This window comes from Pagrus pagrus (genome assembly GCF_965226575.1).
Source record: "Pagrus pagrus genome assembly, chromosome: 21".
NCBI classification, from domain to species: domain Eukaryota; kingdom Metazoa; phylum Chordata; class Actinopteri; order Spariformes; family Sparidae; genus Pagrus; species Pagrus pagrus.
Genome location: NC_140208.1, coordinates 26,426,781 through 26,446,662, shown reverse-complemented (window position 1 = coordinate 26,446,662; position 19,882 = coordinate 26,426,781). Strand labels below are relative to the sequence as shown.

At 41.9% G+C, this 19,882-nt stretch overlaps 1 protein-coding gene across 13 annotated transcripts in view; it reads left to right on the top strand.

Moving 5' to 3' along the window:
* The first annotated feature begins 3,564 nt into the window (after positions 1–3,564).
* ryr2a (ryanodine receptor 2a (cardiac)) overlaps positions 3,565–19,882 on the top strand; it is a 333,069-nt gene continuing 316,751 nt past the window's right edge. For all 13 annotated transcript variants that reach the window (XM_084342544.1, XM_084342552.1, XM_084342553.1 and 10 more), the window contains exon 1: positions 3,565–3,691. In XM_084342544.1, coding sequence (XP_084198670.1) covers positions 3,644–3,691 — 48 coding nt within the window. In that variant the 5' untranslated portion in view covers positions 3,565–3,643. The remainder of the gene's footprint in view (positions 3,692–19,882) is intronic.

Here is a 19,882-nt window from a genome sequence, read left to right as displayed (position 1 = left end):
TGTATCTCAGATTAACAAGCAGATCAACAGATGAAGAGGTTTCATGAGGATTCTATAATCTGAGTGTTGAGGGGGTGTTTTTCAGATAAAAAAACAGATGAAGGGGTTGTGTGAGGATTTTATAATCTGAGTGTTGAGGAAGTGTATCTCAGATTAACAATCAGATTATCAGATGAAGAGGTTGTGTGAGGATTTTATAATCTGAGTGTTGACGAAGTGTATCTCAGATTAATAACCAGATGAAGAGGTTTTGCGAGGATTCTATAAACTGAGTGTTGAGGAAGTGTATCTCAGATTAACAACCAGATGACCAGATGAAGGGGTTTTGTGAGGATTTTATAATCTGAGTGTTGAGGAAGTGTATCTCAGATTAACAACCAGATTATCAAATGAAGAGGTTGTGTGAGGATTTTATAATCTGAGTGTTGACGAAGTGTATCTCAGATTAATAACCAGATGAAGAGGTTTTGCGAGGATTTTATAATCTGAGGGTTGAGGAAGTGTATCTCAGATTAACAACCAGATGAACAGATGAAGAGGTTTCATGAGGATTCTATAATCTGAGTGTTGAGGGGGTGTTTTTCAGATAAAAAAACAGATGAAGGGGTTGTGTGAGGATTTTATAATCTGAGTGTTGAGGAAGTGTATCTCAGATTAACAATCAGATTATCAGATGAAGAGGTTGTGTGAGGATTTTATAATCTGAGTGTTGACGAAGTGTATCTCAGATTAATAACCAGATGAAGAGGTTTTGCGAGGATTCTATAAACTGAGTGTTGAGGAAGTGTATCTCAGATTAACAACCAGATGACCAGATGAAGGGGTTTTGTGAGGATTTTATAATCTGAGTGTTGAGGAAGTGTATCTCAGATTAACAACCAGATTATCAGATGAAGAGGTTGTGTGAGGATTTTATAATCTGAGTGTTGACGAAGTGTATCTCAGATTAATAACCAGATGAAGAGGTTTTGCGAGGATTTTATAATCTGAGGGTTGAGGAAGTGTATCTCAGATTAACAACCAGATGACCAGATGAGGGGTTTTGTGAGGATTTTATAATCTGAGTGTTGAGGAAGTGTATCTCAGATTAACAACCAGATGACCAGATGAAGAGGTTGTGTGATGATTTTATAATCTGAATGTTGAAGGACGTGTATCTCAGATTAAGAACCAGATGAAGAGGTTGTGTGAGGATTTTATAGTCTGAGTGTTGAGGAGGTGTATCTCAGACTAAGAACCAGGTGAAGAGGCTGTGTGAGGATTTTATTATCTGAGTGTCGAGGAAGTGTATTTCAGATTAACAACCAGATGAAGGGGTTGTGTTAGGATTTAATAATCTGAGTGTTGGGGAATTGTATCTCAGATTAATAACCAGATGAAGAGGTTTTGTGAGATTTTTATAATCTGAATGTTGAGGAAGTGTATCTCAGATGAAGAACCAGATGAAGAGGTTTTGTGAGGATTTTATAATCTGAGTGTTAACGAAGTGTGGTGGGCAACCAGATGACAAGATGATGAGGTTGTCTGAGGATTTTATAATCTGAGTGTTGATGAAGTGTATCTCAGATGAAGAACCAGATGAAGAGTTTTTTTTTTTGAGGATTTTATAATCTGAGTGTTAAGGAAGTGTATCTCAGATGAACAACCAGATAAAGAGTTTATGTGAGAATTTTATAATCTGAGTGTTGAGGAAGTTTATCTCAGATGATTTTATCTATTAAATAATAAATAAATTAATCAATATCAGCCTCAAATCATGATCCCTGTCTCCTAGCATTTTTTAAAAATCAGCAGAGGAGTGGGGAAGTAACGACCTGAGGAGACATGGCCTCCTGGCTTTCTAGTGTGTGTGATGTGAAGCTCAGCTCTTTGTGTCTGCTGGAAAGATGGGGAGTCTGGTGGAGCTTTGACCATCACTAGGCCTACACATTTATGGACCTTTTGAGAGAGCCACTGTATGGGATAGTGTCTCCACTCTGAGAGGCTCTCTGGTGTGTGTCTCTGTAGCAGAGGTGTCAGTAGGCTACACAGGTGTAGATGTCCTCTTCATCATGGTTAACCTCAGTGTTTGTCTGTACCCTGTTAATGTCTGAAAATAACACAGTTATCGTCAGGTCTATGTGTTGTGGTGACTGCCACTGAAGAGGAATAAAGCTTTACATCACGACAATCTTTTTCCTCCGACTCCTATCAGGCCAGCTAATGCTAACAGAGCCAACAGCTATGTGTTCTGTTGACGCTCTGAGTGTCAACATCCGTAATGGATCTCTGAGGCATATTTTGTCAAGTGTGTGGTGGCTGAATCAAGGTTTCAGGTCCAAGCAGACACTACCAAGCTAATGATAGAATGTATGCAGTCGTCTGAACCTAGTTTACATGTGAAATACCTGTTTATCCATTTAATATATAATTTGACTTCTTAAATAATTAACAAAAGATTTTACTCGGTTGTGTTTTAATGTATTTTTTTCCACAAGGTGTATTTTCCAATGCCAGAGGTAAGTTATTTAATGAGTATATTAACAAAAGTCTCTTGCAAGTTTTATTTTTAACATATTTCGTAGTTCAAAGATTATTCATTTTACTCACTCTGTTATACCTTTATCTATATTTTTTTCCAAAAAGGTGTAGATTTTTCTACCAGAGGTAAGTTACTTAATGACAACATTAACAAACAACGCCTCTTTTACTCACATTGGGTGTACGACACAAAGGTGTACTACTACTTTTTCTCTTGGAGCCTATTCTTCATAAGGAATAGAAGCTGTGTCACACAGAATAAAGGTAATAATTTATAGCAACATTAATAACAAGTTTAACTTCGGCTGTTCAATAATTGAGTGATTATCTAACTCATTAATTGTTTTTTTAATATTTTTTCACAGATGCAGCTGGATGTACCACGCTGAAATATGTCGCTAACTGATGACTATTTTAACACAGGCCTCAGGTAAACTTGTATGTTGACATCAAAGATTCTGCTGAGGTCAAGATGTTAACAAAATAATTCCTGCAGCAGAAAATCACTCTTCTTTTTTCTCTGTGGGATAATCCAAGCTCGGTAGGTAGCATGAGCAGTCTATAAACTCAGGCTTAAAGTTTTGTTTCTGTGTTTACTTACAGCAACAGCCTCCTGGTTGGTTGAATGAAGAGCTGAAGACAATTGAAGAATTAGTGTAGACAGGTGAGTGGACAGTGACATCAACTGATAAAGAACATTTTATGAAAAGTGACATGAGGGAATGGAAACAGAACCATGTGTGAACTCGCTGGCTTGAATTTAATATACTTTAATCTGTATGTTAAAGTTCCTTACTCATAAAGCTTTATGGCACTGGACTCATATCATGTAATTAACAATGTAAATTACTGTCATTGTTGATGGCGGTAATGAGCTTCCATACCAAACCGGCTGACGCAGGGGAGGGGGCAAACCACCCAAAAACTGCTCGCGCGCACACAAACACCCGCTCACACCTGTGCAGCTCCTCCCTCGGTGAGCGCGCGCCATCCAATGAGCGACGAGCTCAGCTGTGCGTTGGCTTTTGCCGTCTCAAACACGCACACACCACCACACACACGCACAGCCAGCTTCTGCTCCACACGCAGATACAGCACGAGCATCTCCGTGTGAAAGCTTACCATGGCTGAAGGAGGAGAGGGCGAGGACGAAATCCAGTTCCTGCGAACTGTAAGTCATTTCTGTGTTGCTCCGAAGCATCGACGAGCATCGACGCTGTTCTGGGTGTTACTGCGTCGTTCAGCTTGGCCCTGTGCGGTGTGGGCAGGGAGTTTACCGCATTAGGGTTGACAGCTCCTCTATATACTAGTCATTGGTCAGCGAGTCCGCATCATGCTGACAGAGGACTGGATGGATGGAAGAGGTTTTAAAACATAATGACAGCCAGAAAGAAAGACAAGAGATGAAGAGGAGAGGTGGAGGAAGGTGTTTGTTGTAGCCGGTATAGCTGTCATTGTCTCATAAAGAGGAGTTAAGCAGCATGCAGACTGTGTGTAGTCGCTGGTGTTGTGTGTTGGGTGGAAGCGGGGCGCAGTGCGGTGCAGACTGGCAGCATGAAGCCTGCTGCATCTGCTTCACTTCACTTCGATTAGCTCCAACACTGAAGCAGTTCCACGGCACTCTGCGTCTCTGTGTATGGTCATTTAATGTTTGTCATAATGAAGTCAAATCTGTTTGTATTGGATGCGACAGGAGTTGTTGCTTTACAGAAGTCACGCGTGAATAATCACACGTGAATTTACTGCACCTAGTATTTTTTCTTCCTTCCTTTTTTAAAGGAAGGTACAGGCACATACGTCTATACAGAAAATGTCTCATTACATACATTACAGTATTGAAGCATAATCTTAGCATTTTCCTGCCAGGGTTGAGATGAGTCTATTGTTACCAATGCAGTTTTCCTTGTTTTTAAAATTGTCAGCATCAGTATCTTGACAGTGAAAGTAAGGTTACTGCAATGCTATTAAAATGCAATGACTTGATTCTAGAAAATCCTTGGAACAAGGTGAAACTATTCCACTGGAATTTGGGGTCTATGTATGCTTTAAGATGTTCAGGCAGAATGCATTTTAAAACTCCACCAATCAATATATTATTATTATTTTTTATTATTATTATTGTTGTTGTTGTTGTTGTTTTTATTACAACTTTACTTACAACTTACTACAATTATTACTTTATATAATATTTACTTTAATAATTATTATTATTAATGTTTGAGATCACTGTGTAATATGAGGAGCAGTTCTTCTCAGCTCTGCCCAGCTTTTTAGTATTATGGTTTTGGTTTATACCCACAAAACTGCTGTTTTGGTTCAATCTCACTGCTCTCATCAACCAGGGGTTCGTTTCACAAAGCAGGTTTAGTGAAAACTCTGAGTCTGTTAACCCTGAAATGAGGGAAACTCTGAGTTTTCCGTTTCACAAAGGGAGGTAACTCAAACCAGAGAAAGAGGGGTAACTCCAGCCTGTTTCACAGAGAGAGGTAACTTAAGCTCTCGGTCAGTTACCATGGTAACATACTCTATGACTCTAACCTGGTCGGGACCAGGTTTTTCTCAACAAACCTCGAGTTTCTCTCTATCTCCGCCCTCTTTCAGCCACACACGGTATTTGATTTCCTCATTCATTCAGTCAGCAGGCGAGTTTTGGCGTAATATAGTTCTGCCGTCTGTTTTTTGAGAAAATCATTGCAAAAGTCAGTCAGTAGGCCTACATTAGAAGTTATATTAGGTGGCGACTATTTTCATTACCATGGCATGTCCTTTTGATAATGATCCCGTGGATGAAGGTGCAGCATTACTGCGCAGAGAATTAAATATTCGTCGGAAGATGATTATCAGACCGTGCATAGATGTTCTTGCATTTCCAGACAATTGTCTTTTTGAGCGGTACCGTTTCACGTCACAGTCCATCATTTACATACACAACCTAATCCGTCCTTACATTTCCAACATTACCAACCGAAGTCATGCTCTCACATCCCAGCAGATATTGTGTGTTGCGCTGCGTTTTTTTTTTCTTTTTTTTTAATAGGGAGTTTTTTTATACAACGTCGGAGATGCAGAGCACTTGAGCAAGGCAACTGTATGCAGCGCGGTCAGAAAAGTGTGCCTCGCCCTGAAACGCCCAGTGTGGTGAAAAACGTAGCCCTCCTCTTCCCCGTTGCCATGGTGACTCGTCGAATCGAGGCTCCATTGATGCTGTCTTTTTATACTTGTGGCACACGCGCTTAACTCCAGGTGAAACTACTCCGAGTTGATCAAACTAACTCAAATCAGCTGTTCTGGAACCGAAAACTCAGAGTTTCCTATCTCAGAGTAGATCAACTCAGAGTTCAAGGTTAGACTCAGAGTTTGTTGAACCTGCTTTGTGAAACGGACCCCTGGTGTCTATAGCAGGCTGATTTTTTCAGTGAACAGGCTCTGATAAACTTATAGAGCGCTACCTGTCCAGTGCCAAATGGCAGATAAGTTAAGAGATAAGCTGGTGAACATAATGGAGCAGCTAAAATATTTTTAAGAGTGAATATTGGATGTAGGCATATATTACGGAAGCCCTAAAGGGCCATGCATTCATACATTTTATTTCCTCCATTTTCCTGTGATAAGGAGTTAATTTCATTTGTTTTCTCGAGATCTCGAAATAACAACTGCCGTTTTCCCGAGATAACAGGATAATTTTCTCGAGATCTTGAGAAAACAAAACGATAGTGTAGTATATTAAATCATTGCAGGAAACATCATTCAGTGTAGCAATGTCAGAGGAGCAGGAGCATATCGATCACCATGTCACATATCTTTTCAATCAAGGCCTGACACAGGCTGAAATAGCATTATGCCTTGCTATTACAGATAATATACACATTAGTGTGCATAATCTAAAAGACGGTTAGCAAGGCTTCAGCTATATCGGCGGCGCAATCTAAGTGAGCCTGATGTTAGCTATGAGCTGGTTAGCTATGTAGTTAATGACGAGATCTCGAATTAATTATATCGTTATCTCGGGAAAACAAAGTTTCGTTATCTCGAGATCTCGAGAAAATGATCTCGTTAATTATCTTGATAATCTGTCAGACCAATAATCGGTCTATCATGACCATTGATTCCAAATGTCGGTTATCAGTGTCCTTAAGTACTAGTAATCATTGTTGGTATCAGCCCTAAAAAAGAAATATTGGTCGATCCTTTGTGTTAATCTGGGTTTGGATTAATTATCATCCTGATTGGGTCGAGATGTCTGCTGTTTTTCCTTAAAACAAGACAAAAAACGTTTTTAATAATTGATTAGTCATTTTGAGTCATTTCATTAAGTCCTGTCATAGTAAATTGAATATCTTTGGGTTTTGGACTGTAAAGGGCTGTCTAAATCAAGAACAATAACTATAACAATAACCATAAATAATATTGTTTTAAAAAAATCTAACTCAAGTGGGTGCCAGTCAAAATCCATCTGATATATATCCATAAAGTTTGTCTTCAGAAGACAACTCTCGTAACAGGGTGTTGAACTTTATTTGATAGGACAATCTCCGGCTCCCCTGGCTGTGTGATGTGCTGGTCTGTTAGCAAAGCCTATCAGCAAGCCTAATTCCTGCACATGCTGACCGAAGGCTCTACTTAAAATTTGCTGAAAGGCAGGCATTGTGGTTGTATAACTTTAATATTTGAAAACAACAGAAAATTGTTGAATTATGACACAAAGACATGAGGGAGAACAAAGACTATGGCTGTTTTCGAAACCGCATACTACCGTACTGCCTACTACATACTGCGTTAGTATATACTGTATACTGCATACTGAATGTGGGATTCAGCATGCTACTTCAGCAGACCGACGCCGTTCACACCGCAGTATGCAGTAGCAAGTTTCCCAGAATGCATTTCGTGGCGACCGGCAGCGGTAGTTGCAAAACAGGCGCAAAGCTGTTTTATTTTCCGCTGTAGCGCTGTTAATATGTCACTTTATTAAGTTTTAATATTTTTTCATGCGAGAAAGTAACCATTTAGATCCCCAATGTGCGGTTAGTTTACTCAAATGACAGCTGTTTAGTAATTTGCCTCGATGTTTTCGGAGAAGTGAAGCTCCAGAAGGAGCGGGTCGTCTCAGAGGCAGCAGCCCCGTCTCCAGAGGTGTTCCGCTGGCCAACATGCGTCGTCGTCCCGGGGGAGACAGCAGGCCAGTTATCTTAACCACTGCTCTTTGAAGATTAAACGCTAGAGGGAAGCTTCATGTCTGTAGTGGACAGTATACAGTATAGCGCTGTCTCGGGAGCTCTGTCTGTACAGAAATCACCGAATATTATTTAAAAAAAATGTTTTAATTAACAGAGTACTTTTTTTCATTTCATATGTACAACAGCCTGGATTTCTATTGTACCTATATAGCTTTCGTCACAATAGTCAAGTACTCTATGCACTAGGGTTGTCACGATACCAGAATTTCAGTAGTCGATACCAATACCTGTGAATTTCCACGATTCTCGATACTAATTCGATACCACAATTTAAAAAAAAAACAACAGAACCCATGTACTTTTAAATTCACTAATTTATTGAAAACTACTTCAAACTGTCAAGTATTTAACACCACTGTGCTTCAACATCTTTTTGCACAGAATTTAAATTGCAGTACCAGCTGCCAACTGCCAAAAGGTACTTTCAGTTTAAATAACATAAGGTAAGAGACTGTCAGACAGTATCTCATCATGTCACCTTACGTATAATGACGCAGACCGTACCGTTACATTACGTTAAACATCTACATGAGGGAGCGACTGAGCGAGAGAGTAGAAGCCTGCGCCCCAGCTGACTCTCATGCCCAAATGACGGAACGTAGGCATATTCAGGTTAACGTATGACGTGACACAACAGTGATAGTAAACGGAAACTCACTCGAAACTCACTTGAATTCTCTAAACAAGTCGGGGTGCCTGTCTTTGAGGTGTTTGGCCAGGTTTGACGTGCTTCCTCCTTTCGTTTGAAAACTTCTGAGGCACTGTTTGCATGTCGGCTTGTTTGAGTCTAGAATTGCTCCGTATTCATCCGCCTCGAATGCAAAATATTTCCACACGCGACTCTTAGTACCTGTCTTGACGACGAGCCGACGTGTTGTGCTTTCACTCTCTCTTGCTGAAGCCAGACGGCAGGTTTCCTTCTTCAGCGCCGCTGACTGCTCTGTGCTGCTCACACGCGTATACTGCCCCCGTCAGTTCCGCCAAGAATCGACACGGCTCGCCGAGTGAAAAGTTGTATATTCGGTTCTGACGTTACCAGAAAAAAGCAAGTATCGAATTATTTTTTTCATTTCGGCATCGAATAGGTACCGAAGTATCGGTTCTTGTGACAACCCTACTATGCACTGTACTTATGTTATGTGAACAAACATAAACGCTGTACTGCTCCGGAGTACGTGACGAGAACGTCATGATCCAGGCTCCAGCGCATTGCATTGGGGGAAACAGTAGGCAGAGAAGACTGGTCGGATGCATACTGGAAATATTTTCCGAATCAGTACGACATCCGGGAACTTTTCGCATACTGCAGATTTTGCTTTTGTTTGCATACTGCATACTACATACTACATTTTGGCCAAATCAGTACGTACTAGCAGTATAGTATGCGGTTTCGAATACAGCCTGATCCCCACTAACGAGGGGATCAGGAACAGGTGGAGTTAGGAGGGAAGAGGACAGGTGAGGGAACGAACAGAAAAACCCTGGGAGGGAAGAACACACAGGAGGAACTGAAAAGCAAGAAGTGACACATGAGGGCATAATATCAAAATGAAACAGGAAACAGAAGAACAAGACACTAAATCATGACATAAAGTATGTTAAAGAATTGTGTGTGAATTGTGTGTGCAACAAAAATTAAAGTAAATCAGTTATACAAAAATAAGCATAAATCTTCAGTCCTTCAGATATAAATCCTTTATTAATCCTGCAGTGTGAAATGTTTATTTGTTGGTGTCAGCTATGTTCAACAGCTTGTAACCCACTGTGATAATTGGCACCATGTCCTTTACCAGTACAAAAAAACCAAAAAGAGAGCACATGTGATGGGTCCATTAATGCTGGAGAAAGCAGACAGTAATGTTCTGATTTGATGTGGGGGATGGAGGTGTTTCTCTAACTGCCTTGATGCTCTTTCCAAGAGTTAGGTCCAATTTTTGGTGGTGCTGGCACTCTGTGTGCTTAATTGGATGGCGATGCTTCAGGTGATAAATTTAATTTGTGGTATTTCTAGTATTGGTTGCCACTGTTTTAGGCTTTGTAAACACTTTACAGTAAGCATGTTAGCCAATAAGTAATATAATAAAAAATTAATTCATTCGTAATTACACTATTACATTTTTTATGCATAGTCTCCACATATTTAAGCATCAGCTGTAACTTTATCATTTGTCGGTATGTATTGTGTAGCGCTAGAGTTGTCAGTACAGTATATTTTTGTAAGGGTGGCATTCATGTAGCTGTAATGGAGCAATGCCCCAAGGATGAGAAAGATGTGAGGGCCACTTCACTGGCACAGAACCCAGGAATGCACCCGAGACTCTGCTTCATTTAATACTTCATTAGGTGCAAGTGACTAATGTTTAGACATACACTGCATCTTCTTTAGAGTCAAATGGTATTGGCAGAGACAAGAGCGAAAGGCAGTAGCATAGCAACACTCATTCAAGACAGAGTAATACAATGTCATTGCCCAGACAGCTAAACTATTAACTAGTGCAGACTGACATGCTCTGAAGATTATCCTCTTCGCAAAAAATGAGAATACACTCTCGTGGACAGTCTTAATGGGATTCTATAGGTGGGAGGGGACAGATAAATGACCTGAGCAGGTTATTCAAGATGAATATACGTTATCAGAAGTCCATGATCCATACTGTGAGTGTTTTGGTCTTACAGTGTTGGACTGTCCAGGGTCCCCCGCAAAATAGTTTTGAGTCCGTATTTGTTGTCGTGTCTGACTGATTGAGTTGTTTGCATCCAATAAAAAGAAACAATTTATCTAGAAACTCTGTTTATCTAACATTATGAAGAGATTAATTCAGTCACCAGATGACAGCCTAAACAACAGCCACAGTTATTACTGCAGATAAATAGGGGGGCAACACAAGCCATCATTCTTCCTCAAACTTGTGGGTGGCCATTATTTACTTATGCACTTTGCTATTATTGCGACTGTGAGCAGGTTGAGCAGGTGCTAGTGTGGGGAATCGTCATAGCCTCCTGTTTTAAGCACTGTGTTTGTGCAAGTGCAACAGAAATGCTCCCTTGGGAGGATGGTTGTCCACTTGCATATGCTCTTCTGTGCACTCATAACAGGAACATACTGTGTTTTTATTTGTGCTGGAAAGAAATAACGCAAAATACCGATTTGGATGCCAGTTACCACAGCAATGGTAGACGTTCCGAAGCGTGCTGGTGAAATTTTAGAGTGCCCTCTACTGGATCACAAGGCAAACTACTTAAAACAGTCTGTGGCATTTAAAGACCAGGGGCCTCATGTACTAAGACTTGCGTGGATTTCCTACTGAAACATGGCGTACGCTAGAATCCAGAAACTGTCGTACGCACAAAAAAAATCAGATGTATCAAAGTGTGCGTAAGCATCGATCCAAGCACTTTCCCTTTGTCCATCCCAATCAACGTGGAATTGAGCGCACATGTAGAAGTGCTAAACTCCTCCCTGTCCACGCCCTCATTTAAATATGCAAATAAATTTAAATAGGGCCTGCACCGGGGATTCCCCTCTCTGCACCATCAGATCAGCGCAACTTCACCGAGTCTGAGCTCGAAACGCTATTAAATAAAGTCGAGACGAAGATCTGTATCATTTGGTAGCCTCTCGCCAGGAACAAACACAAAACAAAAGAAAAAAAAAAAAAGAAATGTGAGTCGTGTGTGTCGTCTCTGTACAGATTGTAAAGCCCTCTGAGGCAAACTGTGATTTGTGAATTTGGGCTATACAAATAAAATTTGATTTGATTTGATTTGATTTGAGTGGGAGCGTGTGTGTGAGGCAGTGAACGCTGTGGGGTCGGAGCAGCGCACACTCACTAAAATTAAAAATAAAAAATGGTCCGACGTGGAGGTGAAGCGGAGGATTTCTGCCCAATAACATGTGAAATAGATTTGGTTTCCTTCGTTCATGCACCACTTGATTGAATCACTATTACTTTTTTCAAAAGGAATAATATATATTTATATATTTATTTTATAATATAAGTGCCAACGTTAGTGGGAAACAAACAGAAGGACAAAACAACTTCATTACAAGGATTGACGAGACGGATCACACTTATATTAATGACGTGGCCGTGGCTACTGCAGTGTGACATCTCCAACTTTACGCACGCGTTCAATGACACAAATCCTGAACACAAGGAGACAATAAAGGGCTTCTCAGATAGCTCTACCGCTCTATTTTCACCGGGGAAAAACAAATGCACATATTTGAATGCACGTGCCCAAATGGGCATTGTGCTGGTTTACATTCGGGGCGCAATTAAACGGATACATTATTCAGAGAAGCCACCCATCGCGCACCGTGCCAGCCTCCAGCCTGTTACCAACCATGCTATTGGTAAGAATGAACGCGTCATGCGTTGAACCAGGCCACCTTGCCACGATGTTGGTGAGCTGCATTTGCGCATCACATATTATTTGAACATTAATTGAATGAAAATGTTTCCTGTTGACGAAAACAAATTCATCCTGTGATGGCGCTTTTATGTGTGCAGTCAATAGCTCCGATTACATTAGGGAAACCGGCTCTTGCTGCAAATTGCGCTTCAATGTTGGCCTGTTCAACAGTATTGTGTGGGACTTTGATGTACCAGGATGACATTCTTATGATCCCGTCCCACACAGCTGGCATGGCTCGGCTCAGGGTGGACTGGCACACTCCTGACCGGTCGGCCAGCTCCCTCTGGAAGGCTCCTGTTGCCAGGAACCCCAGAGTGGTCAGCACCTGTGTGGGCACGGACAACCCTGGCTCCTGGCTTTGTTTCGTTCTAGGGCCGGCCGCAGCTCTGCGCACAGCTCCAGTAACACTGGCCTCGGCAACCTAAAACGACTCATGAGCCAGTTGTCGTCATTTGCCAACAGATCTTCCCGTTCTCTAAACACCCTCTCACGTCCGATATTAACATTTGCGATGTCTTCTAACAAGGCCAAGGCTGCCGTTGTTAATGGCATTTTTTCATCACTTTGCGCATGTTTTTATGATTTATGATTTATGATCCATATGATTGCAAACACGTGTGTGTTAATTGTCCGTGTCTCTGATGTGCACATTACTCTGAGGACAAATTGTTTTCACATAATTAACAGTTTCCCAGCATCACCTCAGAGTGTCGCCAAAGGAACAATAGCTGTAGAAACGTGCGTACGCCAGCCATGAAGCTGGCGTGGGGCACCGTACATTTCCACGGTCATTTCACTTTTGATACATCTGAACGTTGGCGTGGAAAATGACGTACGCCACTTTTTTGTGCGTACGCAACATTGATACATGAGGCCCCAGGTCATTAAAGTTTGAAGATGAACTTCTTCCTCTATGTTTGAACAAATGTTCAATTTTTCTTCTGAATAAATAGTGACATCCTCAATGTAATCAGAGTGCAGCTACCATGACATTTGCTGAGCTCCTTCTTGTTTCCAAGGTGGTCAACCATGATTATTTAATGACTCCATGTTTTTTCATGTAGTTCCACCCTAATACAAACCTTTTGTTGATATCTGTATAATCTGTACTTTCAGAATAGCAAAATATTTAGTATGTGTTCAGTGCTTGTGTTTTGCTGGATGTAAAGAATGACTTTAGTCTTTAAGACTGGTACTAGCTTTTAGTAGGTTAAAAATCAGATGATATATTGGCTAATTTTAACATTTTTACAACAATCTTGATACAGTCCCTATATTAGTGTCTATTTTTTATAGAGTCGTGAGAAAGATGGACATTTAACATCGGAAAAGTTAACTTGACATAGCTCTCGGTTCGAAAAACCACGTAATTGAGACTGTTCCTTGTTTATCTCCAAAAGAAGCAAAAAAAAAAAAAACTGGTATTAAAAAGGTGCTTTCATTTGATACATTTCTCTTTTTTACTGTAAATTTTTGTTTGTTTTTTGTTAGTCAGGGAGTTTGGAGTTGAAACACTCCAAGTCTCATAAGTTTATAAACCAGTAACCTGTGCACTGGTAGCTTTGTGTTATTGAGCTGTTTTGACGCTGACTACCTGTCACCAGCTATAGATGCAGAGCTGTCCTCTCCATCTGCTTGAAAATGGCAGATGGAGAGGACAGCAAGAGAAGAGGCGAGAGAGGACATCAGGCTTTCCATTCTTGGAACTGGGCGATAGGAGAGGGTGTAATCAAAACGGCTCTGGAAGAGGGACCAGCGGGCCTGTCGGGAGTTTAGCCTTCTGACTGAGCACAGGTAGGCGAGATTTTTGTGGTCGGTCCAAATGAGGAAAGGCTCCAGGGTTCACTCCAGCCAGTGTCGCCATTCCTGTAGAGCCCAAACCACAGCCAGCAGCTCACGATTACCCACATCATAGTTCTTCTCCACTGGAGAGAGACGTCGGGAGAAAAAGGCACATGGATAAAGGGAGAGGATGGCCTCCGTGCCTGAATCAGAAGCGTCCACCTCCACCACAAACTGACTAGCCTAGTTGGGATGCTGAAGGACGGGGGCGTGTGTAAACAATCCCCTCAGTTTCTTGAAAATAGCATCTACTGCAGGAGTCCAGGTGAAAGGTGAGCTGGTGGAAGTCAGTTGAGTGAGGGGGGCAGCAACACGGCTGTAGTCACAAATGAACCTCCTGTAGAAATTTGCAAATCCCAACAACCATTGTAACTGCCTACGGGTAGATGGATGCATGGATCTTGGCTGGGTCTGGCTGAAGCCTCCCTTGAGCAATGACATAACCCAGGAAGCTGACCACAGTTGAATGAAACTCACATTTCTCAGGTTTGATGTAGAGCTTGTTCTCTAAAAGTCTCTGGAGCACCAACCTAACCTGCTTAATGTGTTTGTCCAGGGTCCTGGAGAATATTAAAATGTTGTCTAAATAAATGAACACAAAGTGGTTGAGCATGTCTCTGAGTATGTCATTTATGAGGGCTTGGAATATGTCTGGAGCGTTAGAGAGGCCAAACGGCATCACCTGGTACTCAAAGTGGCCTAAGGAGGTGCTATCAACTCTTGCTGGAAGTGCCCAGGTCAAAATATAAACACTGGGGTGACCGAGCCTTCTCTGTTGCTGCCCCCAGGCTCTGGAATAAGCTCCCCGCTGAGATGCGTCTCACTTCCGACCTGGGCCTCTTCAAATCTCGGCTAAAAACTTATTTATTCAGGATGGCTTTTAAATACCCAGTAGCATGATGACACTTTTATCTTACATTATCTTATTTTGATTTTTACTGTATTTTATTGTCTTTATTGTTTTTCTTTTTCTTTTTATTTATTACTTGTTGTAAAGCACTTTGGTACACCGTAAGGATTGTCGTAAAGGGCTGTATAAATAAAGTACATTTACATTTACATTTAAATGGCGTCTTCCACTTGTCTCCCTCCCGGATGTGGACTAGGTGGTAGGCGTTCCGCAGATCCAATTTAGTGAAGACACAGGCACAGTATATGCACAACTGGTTTATTCTCCGGAGTTGCCATTCCTTGGGGGTTAGCCGAGCTCTCCCCTCCTACGTGGGTTCCTCCAGGACAGCAGGGGGAGCTCAAGGGGCCCAGGTGGGATGTGAGGTGTTCAGAGGTGTAGGCAGAGAGTGAGGGATCTGACTGGGGGTGGAGCTAGCAAGTCTATGGCTGGTGGATGTCTTCTCTCTCATTCTTTCCCCAAGGTGATTACCTAAGCGAATCACTGATGTAATGAGTTGCTCAAGGGAAGCTGGCTCTTCTCTAGCAGCCAACTCGTCCTGTAGATTTTCCGATAATCCCCTCTTAAAGTAACTAACGGGTGCGGGATCGTTCCAGCCAGTTGCGTGATTTATCAGTGGCATAACTGATGGGTTGTAGATCAAATACATGGGAACATTGTAATAAAAAACTACCACAGGAACCTATGTCGCCAGAATAATGCTCAGGTGGGGCAGAGGAGATGAGGGTCGGGCAGAGCTTGTAGTCGGAGGGTTACACACAGTCATAGGTGTAGTTGAAGGAGAGGCAGGTGGTTGGGTGGCAAGCAGGTTTACTTGGTGACCAAATTTGAGAGACGTTGGAGGTTAGGGTCTGGATGGCTTCCATGACCTGCTGAAGCATTTGATCGTGTCTCCCCACGAGGACACCTTGTGCATTCAGGGCCTGGGCGATGGATGCCGGATCTGCTGGGTCCATATCTTGGCCAGATGATTCTGTTACACTCAGTGGTAGGTTGTTGGACCCAAAAGCGGACACAAGGCAAGATCAGGAGAGCAAGGTTTTTTATTTGACTTGAACACGGTTATTGCAGGAGAAGGTAGTGAGCTTGACAGGCGTGAGTCCCAGTCCGAGAGGTGGAAGGAGGAGGTGCGGTAGCTCACGGTGGTGCAGGTGGGCTGTGTGGCGTGTAGGTACTCTGGTGAGTGCAGAGCAGGGCTGTTCGCTGCAGAGCTGCTTAGAGCTGGGTTGTTGGAAACAGAGTCACAGGTTGAGCAGGATCGCAGGTGGTAACTGGAGACAGAACAAAGCACAATTAGGTCTTGAAGGAAAAATGATTAAAGTGTGTGACGTAATGTGTCAAGACAAAAAGCAAGCGTTTTCAAATATAAGCTTAAGCAGAAATACTGTTGCTGATCGTGTATGTGAGCTTGCCACCAATTTACAAGAATAGTTGATGGAAAAGGGAAAAGACTTCATTGCATATTCCCTTGCTGTGGATGAGAGCGCTGATATGACTGTCAATCTTCATCCGTGGAGCGGACTCCAGTTTATGCATCACAGAGGAACTTTTGGGAATTAAATCAATGCATGGCACAGCAATGGGAAAAGACATATTTGAGGAAGTATGTAAATATGTGAACGAAATGAAACTGCCCTGGGACAAACTGATGGGACTGACGACAGATGGAGCACCTGTGATGTGTGGTGCAAAGAATGGAAAAGAATTAGTGGGGAGGATGCGGGAGAAAATGCAGCAGGAGAAATGTGTCGGTGACCTGACAGTTTATCACTGCATCATACACCAGGAAGTGCTGTGTGGAAAAGCTCTCAAAATGGAACATGTAATAAGCACCGTAACACTTAAGGTTAACTAAGCGCTAAAGGCTTAAATCACCGCCAATTTCAGTCTTTTCTTGAAGAGATCGATTCTGAACATGGCACTGTGCCCTATCACACAGAGGTGCGATGGCTAAGTCGAGCAAAAGTGCATAATAGATTTTTTGAGTTGCATTAGGAAATCTGCCAGTTTTTGGAAAGCAAAGAAAAAAAAATCCCACAGAGCTCCGGGACGAAAAATGACGGTGTGAGCTGGCGTTTTTGTGTGATATAACGAAACATATCACTGCACTAAACCTCCAGCTTCACAGACGAGGACGTGTGATCACAGACATATATGATGCAGTGAGAGCTTTCCAAGCAAAGCTGCGCCTGTGGGAGACTCAGATTCAGCACGAAAACTTTAGTTGCCAAACACTGACAAAACATGACAAAAAAATTGAACTGTTCAGCAATCAATTTGCAGTTGACGTAGAAAGAGCACCTGTAAACCTCCAAATGGAGCTGATAGATCTCCAGTGTAATAATACACTCAAGGCAAAGTATGACTCTGTGGGCGCTGCACAGTTTCCAAGCTTCATCTCTGCAACGATGCCTCTACTCTGTCCACATGCTGCTCAAATGCTCTGCATATTTGGAAGCACATACCTATGTACCTAGCTTTTCTCTGTGATGAAGATGAACCAAAACCCACAAAGTCTCACTAATGCACACCTTCACTCCATCTTGAGGGTTTCCACAGCACAAAACCTAACCCCAAACATTGATGAACTGGGAGTAAAGAAAAGGTGCCAAGCATCTGGCTCTAGCACATACATATGTTTTCCTTCTGCACTTGCATCCAATAGCCTGTTTATCCTGTTTAATAAATGTTGACTTTGTTTGGCCCTCGACATAGTCCTGCTTAGGGATGTCCCGATCCCGATTGCGGGATCGGGACCAATACGGGCATTTTTTCACTGATCGGGATCGGCAATTTTGAACGTGGACCCAAGCCAGATTATTTTTACGTCAGCTGTCGTCAACGGAGCGCAATGTGTGGCAGACTGCAGACGTGCGTGTAACCTGTGGATAAAATGTCTGCAGTGTAGAAATATTTCAAATTAGAAAGCGAAAGCGAAAGCAGTCCAACTGCGACACGTAACAACTGCAATACGACTGTTTCGCAAGCTGGTAACAAAAGAGCTGCATTTAATACTACACATTTGATGCGGCACATAAACAAAAACATGAGTTCACTCAAGCAAAACAGGCAAAGGCACCGAAGCAACAAACACTCACGGATACTTCCTGTCAAAAGGAAAGAGAAATATCCTCGAGTCAGCGTCATGGCCAAAAATATTACAGAGAAGGTCATTGAATTAATCGCTCTGGATAACCAGCCCATCTCCGTGGTAGAGGATCAGGGTTTAGTCACTGACTTTGTTTACTTGGTGTTTTTGTTAGAAAAAACAAAAAAAACAAATGAAAACCAATGTTGCAATAGGATATGCAGAATAAGAAAGAGCCATATGAAGGTATTTACTTTGTTTCAACAAAACAAAAAAAGCTATTAAGAACAGCTTGGATGCGGGTGATTTTTTCTTAATGCAGCTGTATTATCTAGGAAAATATTAGTTAGGGCTAAGTATCGGATCGGGTCTTGGTATCGGCAGATACTAATTTTGGCCCTCTCTGTGATTGAGTTTGACACCCTTGACCTAAATCATTTCCATAATAAAACTGTATAGGGCACATGAACAACTCATGCAGCTCGTAATTTTTTTAATTAGCTCAACCTTCTCACTACATCACCTCTGGCTTTACCAATAATGCAGCTGTCTGTCAACAACCATTTGCTGCTGCCGATAAAGTCTAGCTCTACTGCCTCCATCTCCCTTAAAGTTTTAGTCTGTAACAATTTTTTTGGTATATTTGCTAAAATTGTCATTATGATCTGACAGTAGAATAAGATACAGATCAACTGTGAAAAAATCCACTGTCTGTGGGTCCACCCAATGGCTGTAATTTGGTTTGCAAGAATCCACTGCTCCCGAATCAACACAACCAATCAGAGGCAAGGGAAGTGTTTGAGAAGTGTCAATCATGGTCGTGCATACGCTGCTGGCAGTCCCCTTCCCCCACACATTTCATACGACTCCCAGTCATCAAACAGCATGGTGTCAGAAGTGGGATGTTGCTCAGTGTGACGTTCCTCGGACAACTCTCCGGAGCCGAAGACGGTAAAAAGTAAAAGTTCATGCCGTGCTAAGCTAACACGTGAACAGTGGTGGACAGATTTCGACATCCAGACCCTCGCATCTTTGATGGAAATGTGGCAGAGAACTGGTTTGAACGAGAATATGAAATATAAATAGCTGCACACAGTGATAAACCTGCTAAAACCAGAACCTACATACTCCCGAGGACCCGAGGCTATTGAGAGAGAGCAGTCATTCACATATGCACCTGTGATCATGTCGGAGCAGCACGATGTCATAACACCGGCAGAGTCCAGGGAGGATCCTGAATGCCTAAAGAAAAAGTTTAAAGAGATATGCAACCCAGATACTAACGTGATAATGGAAAGGCATAACTTAAATACCAGGTACCAAAAACCTGGTGAAACAATTGAAGCATATGTGTCACCTTTTTAAAACTGTTTTTAATGTATAACTCTTTATTAATGTTTAACATTTTTATTGTGTCGTTTTTATTATTCTGCTTTTTAACCTGTAAAGTGTTTCTGTGTACCATGAAAAGCGCTATATAAAATAAATGTTTTATTGTTATTATTATTATATGTGAGTACATTAAAAAGCCAGGCTAAAACCTGCAACTTTGGAGCATTGCAAGACAAGCTCATCCGAGACAGACTTGTTTGTGGAATTAGCAGTGACAGTGTAAGACGTGCCTTGCTCAAAGAGACTAACCTCACACTAGTCAAAGCAATATGCATCTGACAGATAAGCGAGCTCACTGAACAACACAGTAAAGCCTTCTCTGCACCAAAGCATGCAACTACTGCCAGTGTGGATGCCATGCAGATAAAGCGCAGTGGCAAATTTAAGGGCAAAATGAAACATGAGATGAAGCAAGAAAATTCATCAACAGTTATTTCAAGATGCAAAAATTGTGTAGGCACTCACCCAGCCAAA